Source organism: Myotis myotis, unplaced genomic scaffold, assembly GCF_014108235.1.
Source record: "Myotis myotis isolate mMyoMyo1 unplaced genomic scaffold, mMyoMyo1.p scaffold_m19_p_1, whole genome shotgun sequence".
Taxonomy (NCBI): Eukaryota; Metazoa; Chordata; class Mammalia; order Chiroptera; family Vespertilionidae; genus Myotis; species Myotis myotis.
This window is the reverse complement of record NW_023416313.1, coordinates 110,894,519-110,905,615: the sequence shown is the minus strand read 5'-3', so window position 1 is coordinate 110,905,615 and position 11,097 is coordinate 110,894,519. Positions and strand designations below refer to the sequence as shown.

The 11,097-nt window shown below is 45.2% G+C and overlaps 1 protein-coding gene across 1 annotated transcript; it reads left to right on the top strand.

Annotated features, from left to right (window-relative positions):
• Positions 1-8,552: 8,552 nt before the first annotated feature.
• RPS29 (ribosomal protein S29) lies at positions 8,553-10,126 on the top strand. Its single transcript, XM_036347045.1, has 3 exons — positions 8,553-8,714; positions 8,931-9,030; positions 10,026-10,126. Exons 1-3 carry the CDS (start codon positions 8,653-8,655, stop codon positions 10,032-10,034), a joined length of 171 nt encoding a protein of 56 aa, XP_036202938.1. The 5' UTR covers positions 8,553-8,652; the 3' UTR covers positions 10,035-10,126.
• Positions 10,127-11,097: the final 971 nt, after the last annotated feature.

Here is an 11,097-nt window from a genome sequence, read left to right as displayed (position 1 = left end):
TTTTTCATTTTGCTTTTCCGGTTGGGTGTTTTTTGCTTCTTCATATTTCAAATCTTTGACTTGATTCTTGCGACCCTCTGGTCTGCTGTTGGGAGTCTGTATAATATTCTTTATTTCAGTCAGTGTATGCTTAATTTCTAGTTGGTTCTTTATCACAACATCGAGGGTCTCATTAGATTTCTTGAGGATCTCACTACATTTATTGGCTGTCTCACCAGTCTTTTCAAGGGCCTTATTAAATTTATTGGTGGCTTCTAGACAGTTCTTTAAAGACCTTAAAAGTGTGGTTTTGAACTCTATATCCAGCAGTTTGATTTCCTCCAATTCTGTTGTTTGTGTCCTGTTTCTTTGTCTCGGCATTTTTTATGCTTCGCTGTGTCAATAGAGTGCCTTTCTGTGCTAAGTGTCCCAATTACCTAAGGTAGACACTCTTGGTGCACCCCCTTGTGGGCTTTGTGCACAGTCTTGTTGTAATTAAGCCTTGATTGTTGTAGTTATCACTGTGAGGAATTGACCTCCAGGCCAATTGGCTGTGAGAATCAGCTGTGTTTTCAGTGGGAGAACTGTGCTGGAGAAAGCCCTCTGGGGCTAGACTTGCTTCAATGGGGCTTTGGTGCTCACTGAGTCTGACCCCTGAGTGTGTCTTTTATGGTTCCATGGAGCTGCTCACTGGATGGTCCCACTCTGACCTCTGGGCTTCCTGACTCCTAGATCTCTAGGGAGGTGCTAATCTAGCCTTTGCCTGAGGCTATCCAGCAAAAGTCTCCCTGCAGGGCCTGGGCGGGGCGGGGTGGGGCGGGTCCCACGGGATCAACAGGGCGGGTTAGCAATTATGGCTGCTCTCAGTCTTGCCCTCAGAGGCTCTGCTTCTCAGTGTCCCAGTAATCGCTGCAAGCCCCAAGGAGAGAAAGCTGCCCTAGGGTTCTGAGCGATGCCAGACGGTCCACTTCTCCCGTATGAGTCTGGGTCCCTAGAGACTTGCCCAGAGCTGGAGCTTAGAGCCTGAGACTCCCTCCCGATTGAAAACAACAACCACGCCCTCAGCCGCCAGCCCGCTCTGCATACACTCCGCACCTTAGTATTTTACTTCCGCACTGCGCCTCCTCTGAGTCTCGGTATGTTTTTCTCTTTCCTCCTAGTTGTAGAACTTCCACTCAGCCAACCTTCCTATGGTTCTGGATGATGTCCGTTCCATCTTTTAGTTGTATTTTTGAAGTGGTTGTTCAAGGCAGCAAACTCTCGTGTTTACCTATGCCGCCATCTTGGTTTCTCCCGCATTTTCTCAATGAATTAAGAGTTTGCTTCCCTACAATTGTCATTTTGGCTCAAATAAACTCATATAAATTCTCTATAGAAGCGGTTCTCAACCTGTGGGTCGCGACCCCTTTGGCAGTCAAACGACCCTTTCACAGGGGTCATCTAAGACGATCCTGCATATCAGATATTTACATTACGATTCATAACAGTAGCAACATTACAGTTATGAAGTAGCAATGATAATTTTATGGTTGGGTCACAGCATGAGGAACTGTATTTAAAGGGCCAGAAAGTTGAGAACCACTGCTCTATAGGTTTGGATGTTTCTTACATTGACAACAGGAAAACATGATCTATTTCATCAGAATTCAAAATTCAGAAGGACAAATGTAAAAAAGCTTGCTCTTAACAACAAGAGAGCCCACTGCAAGGAAGAACATATTTACCAAAGTTACATCCAATAAAGGTTTAACTTCCAAAATGTACAGGGGACTCATACAACTTAACAAAAGGAAGATAAACAGTCCAAGCAAAAATGGGCAAAAGACCTAAATAGACACTTTTCGAAAGTGGACATACAGAAGGCCAAGAGACATGAAAACATTCTCAAGGTCACTAATCATCCAAGAGATGCAAATCAAAATGACAATGAGGTATTATCTCACACCTGTCAGATTGGCTATCATCAACAAATCAACAAACGACAAGTGCTGGTGAGGATGTGGAGAAAAAGGAACCCTCGTGCACTGCTGGTGGGAATGCAGACTGGTGCCACCACTGTAGAAAACAGTATGTAGTTTCTTCAAAAAATTAAAAATGGAACTCCCATTTGACCCAGTAATTCCACTTCTAGGAATATATCCCAAGAAATCAGAAACACTAATCAGAAAGGATATATGCACCCCTATGTTCATAGCAGCACAATTTACAATAGCTAAGATTTGGAAAGAGCCTAAGTGCCTATCAGCAGATGAGTGGATTAGAAAACTGTAGTACATCTACACAATGGAATATTATGTTGCAGTAAAAAAGAAGAAACTCTTACCATTCGCAACAGCATGGATGGACCTGGAGAGCATTATGTTAAGCAAAATAAGTCAGTCAGAGAAAGATAAATATCATATGATCTCATTCATATGTGGAATATAATGAACAACATAAACTGATGAACAAAAACAGATCCAGAGACAGAGAAGCATTGATCAGACTGTCCAACCTCAGAAGGAAGGCAGGGGAAAGTGGGGGATGGGGGTAAGAGATTAACCAAAGGACTTGTATGCATGCATATAAGCATAACCAATGGACACAGACAGTAGGGGGGTGAGGGCATGTGCTGTGGGGTGAGAGTGGTCAGGGAGAGGTCAATGGGGGTAAAAGGAGACATATGTAATACTTTCAACAATAAAGAATTTTAAAAAATGCTGTTTGGTGATTATGGGAAAATAGACATTTCTATGGTATGAGTTTGAGTTGTTACAATTTCTGTAGAGGGCAAATTGGTAACATCTAAAAAATGTAAAAACTATCCTTAAGCCTAGCAGTCCCATTTCCAGAATTTCATTTTATAGGTATACATTATTATATTGATATACTATATAAATATAGATACAATGTAAGTATGCAAAAAATGTTTACCCAAGGATGTTTTAATTCATCTTTATTCCTTTTTTGCCATATATTTCTCTATAGCTTTTGTACTCTTCTAAGATGCTTTATTATCTATTTATTTGTGAAAACATTGGATAGGGTATGTAAATAAAAAGAGATGTAAAAATGTATATAGTTAAATTACAAGCATATGTATGTGGACACATTTATGAATATACTAGAGGCCTGATGCACAAAAACTCATGCAGGAGTAGGCCTTCCTTCCCCTGGCAGCCGGCACCAGCTTCCCTCCGGCATCCAGGACCCAGGCTTCCCTCCTCCGGCAGCTGGCAGGCACCTGGGACCCAGGCTGGCTTCCCTTTGGCCCCAGGTTCATCAGGAAGGACGTCTGGAATAACATCCAGTCTAATTAGCGTAGTACCCTTTTATTATTATAGATATGTCCTTATATGTACATATTTGTGTGCAAATGTACATAGAAAGATCAATTTTTTTTTTAGGGATTCCCTCTCAAAACTGATAACATGTTGTTCTAGACAGGAAAACTGAAGAAAATAGAGGTCTGTGTTGGAGACGTACTTTTATTTATATATTTATTTATTTATTTATTTATTTTATTTTTTTAAAATATATTTTATTGATTTTTTACAGAGAGGAAGGGAGAGAGATAGAGAGTTAGAAACATCGATGAGAGAGAAACATCGATCAGCTGCCTCCTGCACATCTCCTACTGGGGATGTGCCCGCAACCCAGGTACATGCCCTTGACCAGAATCGAACCTGGGACCTTTCAGTCCGCAGGCCGATGCTCTATCCACTGAGCCAAACCGGTTTCGGCTATATATTTATTTTTAATTAAAAAATATTTTTATTTATTCCAGAGAGGACGGGAGAAGCAAGATAGAAACATCTACACTAATAATAGACAAACATGGTAATTGACCGTACCTTCGCTATGCCCGCCATTGGCTGAGCAGAGCGAATGCAAATTAACCGCCAACAAAGATGGTGGCTAATTTGCATACTGCAGGCAGGGTGGGACAGCGCGAGCCGCCATCTAGGCCCCCCGTGTGTGACCTGGGGGCGGGGGCTCAAGCAAAGTGATCGCTGATCGCTTCGCCTGAGCCCCACCCACCCGTCAGGGACGGGGCCCACTCCCTGTGTGTGACCAGGGGTGGGTGGGGGCTCAGGCGAAGGCAAGCGATGCCGATCGCCTCACCTGAGCCCCCGCCCACCCGCCTGGCGGAGACACGGGGCCCTCTCTGAGAGAGGCGGAATTTGGCACCCCACATCCCTCCCTGATCGACTACTGTGATTCCAAGCCAGGGAGGGCTACCTTCAGGCCGCAGCTCCAGGTCCCTCACCCCCACCCCAGGCCCAAGAGCACAGTGCTGGGCAGGGGCACCCAGGGGTTCGGGAGTGCAGCGCGAGGGGCCGGCACGACATGGGGGGAGGCTGTGTTTACACTGCCAAGTTTCCCACTTCTGCCCTGGTCCGTGCATCCCTCCTCCTTCCCCTCAGGGGCCCAGCTCCTGCCTACATGCTTGCTGGGTAGGCCCACCTGCACTGGGGAGTGAGCCATGGTGATCGGGATGGCCACTTCCTGGGATGGAACAGCCGGACCACGGCGATTCATGAGGGCGATGAGGCCCGTGGGGCATGCGCAGCCCTTGGGCGGCAGGGGTGGCCGGCCAAGCCGAGTCTGTCTTCAGTGGGGCCAGTGGGAGCCCGAGGCCACCCCAACCCCCACAGGTCCTGGGCAGATGGTGGCTCAGTGGAGAGTGGTGTCTCCATGCATGGTGCCCAGGGGTGGCTGTGAGCTGCTGCAACCCCACCCCACACTTCAGGGAGGGGGAGAAGGCTCATAGCCACCAGCACCGTAGGCTGCACTGCCTGTGCCTCAGCCTGCCAGGTTGGCAGGGTCCAGAGCAGGTGAGCTGCTCCCTTCCCCCAGTGGTAGAACAGGGAGGAGAGCGCTGGGTGCAGGGAGGGGACCTCAGCTGGGATCCTCCTGGTGTGGGGAAGGGGCCCAGCCTGGGCCCGGTGGGGAGCTTAGGAAGTCTGGCTAAGCAGGCCCTGGTTCATACCAACTCTTACTCTGCTATCTTCCTCCAGCTCTTCAAGCTAGCCCCCCGCCCCACCTATCCGGGGGAAAGGGCCCTGGGTGACCTCCCTGAGCTCAGACTGTGGACCCAGACACCTCAAGGAAGAGTGCCCGGCCTGGCCCGGGCAGGGGCCGGTGCAGAACTACCAGGGCAGAGTTGCTTCGGTGAAGTCTGCAACTGACCCAAGGAGGAAACCCGAGAGGGGAAGGGCCGGGAGACATGAATTGCCAGCACTGTAGCCACTTGAAAACAGTTCCACTTGGAATGTGAGGCGGTTGTATGTTCAGCTGAGAAGTGAGGGGGCTGAACTCCACCATCGCTGGGCCCCTGTCAGTCCAAGGCCCAAGCGTTCACCATGACAAGGGGAGAACAGAGCGAGGGGCCCGGACGAAGGGAGGACAATTGAAGAAAACCATGTCTAGACTTTCCCTAGCCTTCTCCTTCTTTCTGCTGCCTACAAGAGCCCTAGGCCCGGCCACAGTTCTGTGTCCACCTTTTAGTCTCCTATTCTCCAACCACAGAGGAAAGAAATAAGGAAGGAGTCTGTGCTGCCTTCAGAAAGTATCTATATACCTGATTGGCCAGTTGCCTTCCATAGAGGGAGGCAAGACTGTGGCTTAGGCCCACTCCCCACAGGGACATCAGTAGGACATCCTGTGAGGGCTCCCAGACTGTTAGAGGGGGCAGGCTGGGCTGAGGGATGCCCCCCGAGTGCACAAATTTTTGTGCACCGGGCCTCTAGTCAATAAGAGAGAATTGTTGATTGGCTGCTACCTCCATGCCCCACACCAGGGATCAAGACCACAACCTGGGCTTGTGCCCGGACTGGGAATTGAACCATGACCTCTTGGTTCATAGATCATCACTCAACCACTGAGCCATGCTGGCCAGGTGAGATTTACCTTTAAAAATGTATTTTTGTATGTATGTATGTATGCATATTTTAGTTTAGAGCATATAGTTCATTAAAATATCAATATCTGGTGAAATGTATGGCTATACAGACTATTAAACGTTGGGCTTTCATTCATTCTCACCAGCTGGAAAGAGCTGGCTGATGAAGCTGAAGTATCATATTATTGTAATAGTCAAACATGCAAAAAATATATCTTAGACCTTGTTCATAATAAAATTGATTTTACATGTTTAGAGAAAAGGTATGATTCTATTCCTAAAACTTGTGAAATTGAAGATAATTCAAGAAAGATGCAGACCTTTAAACTATGAAATTTTGCTTATATAATACCAAATGATTGTGAAAGTAATTTGAGGGTGGAAACAGGAGTTATCTTGCATAATAGTGTCTTAACATGCAGATCAGTCCAATTTGCTTACATTAAAAAATAATGTCTATACTCTGTACTGTTATTTTAATCTTATGAGGTTTTTTTTTTTAAATATTAATAGGGATTATCTGGGCAAGAAGATTATGGCACATCTTTTTCTTTTATTTTGCATTTCATTGTATTAAAAAAAATAGAACCAAACCCATAAAGTATTGTATTAGGAAAAAAATGCTTATAAAAAAGTGTTTAAAAGCCAAATTCAAGAGTATTAGGAGCTATAAACTCGTTATAGACACTTGGTTGAAATGGACTTTTAAAACTGTACTCTCAGCTTCCTTATTGAAAAAATAAATTTATAATTCCATTGGTTGTGATGTGCTATATTATCTTAAAAATGAGAGGAAGTACAACTTCTCAACTGCAGTTTAGTAATATCTCCATTAAGAACAACTTTCAAGACCAGAGAAAACATTACAAACTACTTGAATATTAAGATAGTTTAACAGATTATTCAAGTGTAATTAATTGGTTATTATTCCTCCTTTTTTTCTTTTAAATGAGTTCACATCTCTGGGCCCAAATGATTATATATGAGTGTTGAAATTAATTATGGAATTGATCTCAGAACCATTGTTATCTTTTATTGAAGCCAACTAAGTAAAGCCTGAGAGGAGTATACAGAATAGGTGGGCAAACGATGGATTAACTTTTGAGAGGCACATTGATTCTGTTAACTAAACATCAATGACTGATAGAAATTCCAGGAAAACTATAGAAGCTTGACACTTGACCCTCCACCATCAGACTTTAAAATACCTTTTCAATCTTATCTACCACTAGGCTTTTTTTGTCTATCATCCACTCCAGTTAGTTACACAAAAGCTGTTCACTTTCTCCAAGCCTTTTCCAACTGCGTTCTTTGGCTCAGCTTCCTTTCACCAGGCATTCCCTTCATCAAATGCTGTCTGCAGAGACCCCACTCTTCAAGGTTTACGTCAGAGGACCCTTAAATGCATCAAGCTAGAATTAATTTCTCTCTTCTTGGCTCCTCTTGTACTCCATTAGCACGTCGACTGTTGAATAAAGAATGTTCTACTTACTTAGCTGTATACAAGTCATTGACTCACAAAAGTTGAAAATGGAAGAAAGGGCTTTCAGACAATCTTGTTTCTATCACACCTGCAAACTTTAAGGGCAGGAATCAATTCATATCTGGCTTTTAAATCTCTGATTTGCTCCCTTCCTTCATTATGTAATGAGTGCCGAATTTGATGATTGGGAGGGGCATCCCACCAGAATCCTGAAGAAATACAACCTTCAAGTGTTGTATTTCAGTTCTAATATGAGTTCATGTGTGAAAGTTTCCTGGATGATTATACCCTGTGGTACAGTTTATAGGCTAATGTTAATGCTTTATGACTCCAGAGCCTGTATATACAGTTTTAAATTTATCTGGAGACATTATAAATGATCGTGTGATTATAGACAGTTTTCAGCAGATTATCAGGTGGCATTTGTTTTTCACTAGTTTTTTTTTGTCACTAAATCATCTGGCCAAAGCCATGTACATTTCACGTTTACTTATTTCTCGGTTTAAACTCAATCAACTCCATGTAGATATCAAACAGTAAGTCTGACATCATTTTTCTTTAATGGTGTAGGGGTATTTCTAGGAGGAGTATGCCAATTACAAAAACAGCTGAAGACATACTCTGTTTAACAAAATAGATACTCTTAGTGTTGACTTCTAATCATTACAGCTGACTTGAAGTTATTTTATAATTTATCCCAGTAGGAGTCAGTGCTGAGTTGAGGCAACCAAGTGTAAAATTTTAATTAAAAGAAAAAAATTAAAAAGTTATTAAGAGTTCAGGCAATGAAAAGGCAATGCTATTACATTTCTTAAGGGTTCAAAAGAGACGGGGTCTCGCTATGTTGCCCAGGCTGGAGTGCAGTGGCTATTCACAGGCGCGATCCCACTACTGATCAGCACGGGAGCTTTGACCTGCTCCGTCTCCGACCTGGGCCGGTTCACCCCTCCTTAGGCAACCTGGTGGCCCCCCGCTCCCGGGAGGTCACCATATTGATGCCGAACTTAGTGCGGACACCCGATCGGCATAGCGCACTACAGCCCAGAACTCCTGGACTCAAGCGATCCTCCAGCCTCAGCCTCCCGAGTAGCTGGGACTACAGGCGCGCGCCACCGCGCCCGGCGCTGGCAGGAGGCGCGAAACGGCCTTAGAGGCTGAGCACGGGTGACGTCACCGCTGTGAGGGCGTAGACACCGCGCATGCGTGGTTTGTCAGCACTGCATTCTGGGAGACAGTCTCCAAAATATCAAGAACGCATGCGTCCGCTGGCTCTTTCCTTTTGCCTCGTTGCTACAGAGTGAGCAAGATGGGTCACCAGCAACTCTACTGGAGCCATCCGAGGAAATTCGGCCAAGGCTCTCGCTCTTGGTAAGAAAGAGAATGTGGTTTTAGAGAAGGTTTGTTCTGGGGCGTTGCTTGAAGCCGAGTGTAGAACTCGCAGGCGGCGCGTTGCGGGGAGACCGATGGGAGCCGGGCTGCCGCCATTTCAGGCCTCGGGGAGGGCGGCGGGCCGGATGGGGGCCTCCCGAGCGCGGGCCCCTTTCTTTTCTGCGACCTGCCGTAATGCCATCTCTCTTCCTACAGCCGCGTCTGCTCAAACCGCCACGGTCTGATCCGGAAGTACGGCCTCAACATGTGCCGCCAGTGTTTCCGTCAGTACGCGAAGGACATCGGCTTCATTAAGGTACGCGTCCGCCGGCGCCGTCCTGTGTCTGCGCGGCGAGTGTGCGAGCGGGTCGCCGTAGTGAGCAGCCGGCCGCCGGCGCGCTACTCGGCTTTAGTTAGAGGGCGGCGGCCAGGTTCACAGCATGGGGAGGCTGAGGCCCAGCTCTGCCAGGTCTAGTGCCGTGTATCATGCTGGATAACATGCACTTTTCAGAACCACTGCATTGGGTGGCAGATGTCTTTAATTGTGCCTACACACGTGTATGTGTGTGCTGACTGCTGCCCTGGAATGTTGGGTAGGATTCTGTTCTGCAACGAGCTTGAGATTTGGAGCCAGATGACATCTTACAGCTCAGTTTCTGCCTGTGAAGAATAAACTGGGCGCTACCAATATTAGTTAATGTATATGTGAAGCTTAACTCCTGCCAATCAGTTACTGGGAGTTGGTTTTTTTTTAGATGAAAACTAGTCACATAGTAAGTAGTATGGTAAGTATAAATTGTTAATGTGAGGTCTTTGTGGCAGAGACACAGTGTCTTAGCTTAGACTTTTACCCTTGACCACTATGTGCTTGGTGTTAATGTGGAATTTCAAATAACTCAAATGAGATAATGAACTCAGGCCTGTTCCCTAGCTTATAGTAGTGTTTCTCTAGTGATAAGTTATCTTTTAGGGAAGAAGTGAGAATACCAGTTATGAAATTCACAGTCGAAGTGTAACTGTTGAGGTTTGTGGAACGAACAGCTTGTAGTAGGCATCATCTATAATAATAATAAAAGCGTAATATAGGACGACCTTCTGGATGAAGCTGGGCCTGTGAGGGAAGACCGGGTCCTGGGTCTTGGGTGCCAGAGGGTAGCTGGTGCCAGCAGTCAGGGGAAGGAAGGCTTACTCTTGCACATATTTCATGCATCACGCCTCTAGTTCTAATATAATGAGCCAGTTTTTGTGAGTAAAGTGGATACTTAAAGCGTTTGAATTCATTTTCTGTCTGCTTTTTTTTTTTTTTTCCAGTTGGACTAAGAACTTCCATGAATGGGTCGTTGAAGACATCTACCTTATGACAGAATGCTATCTCTTTGTACATAAAATAAAATAAAAACCTTCAAATATGAGTGTTTTTGTGTGGATGGAGCAGTCACGTGATTGCAAAAATCTATCACTAAAATCTGCTCCGGCATTTGCCCAGAGGTGGCAGTCCTAGTTTCTGGGATAATACAGGAAAGCTTGTAAATTTCTCAAAACAGTTGTATGCAAAAGGGGGCAATGGTTACAGATGCCAAGTGTGTGATTGCTGAGAAAAACAGTAATTTCTGAGCATGTGGGAGGGGTGAGGGTGGAGGTTGTATAAAATTGAATTACAGTCTTAAGCCATTGGCTGAGAAGCCATGCCTGGTAGGCTAGGAACTTTTAGGCAGCAGTAAGTATAGGTCCTATGGGGAGGGGAGAATTTTGGAGCTCTGGGAACAGCAAAGCTGTGGCTGGAACAGAGTGAGAAGCTGGAAATTCGGAATTGTTGAGTTTGTAGGACATGGTTGGGTAATTGGAGATAAAGTTGCATTTGGTGAACAGATTAGAGTGCTATGAACCTTTTTTTAAGGTTCACTAAATTTTGTGGGCGAAATAGATTTTAGTGGGATACGAGTGGAAACGGAAACAAGGCTATTGGAGTAGTTTAGGCAAGTGATCTTGTCCTGGATAAAAGGGAGTGGTTAAGGTAGTCAAGAACAGTGACTTGAGAAGATGGATGTGGGTGAAACGAAAAATGGTGCCTCCAACGGTTTTGGTGCCAGAGCACCTGGAAGGCAAGAATTGCGATTGAGTTGGGACTGAAAATTGGATTTGAGGGAAGGAAGGTTAATAGTTCAGTTTGGGGCAAAATAAGTTTAAAGCTTGAACTAGATATCTAGAGTTCTCAAGTATGCTTTGATATAAATTCTTGAATCCATGGGAGCTTGGGATTGGAGCAGCAACTTTGGTTGTCCTCAAAATGAGTTAGTATCTGGTATTCTGGGATCTCATCCTGTGACTAGGTGAGATCTAAGCCCTAAAGTCTAGAGACTAAATACATGGAAAAGAGGATTGT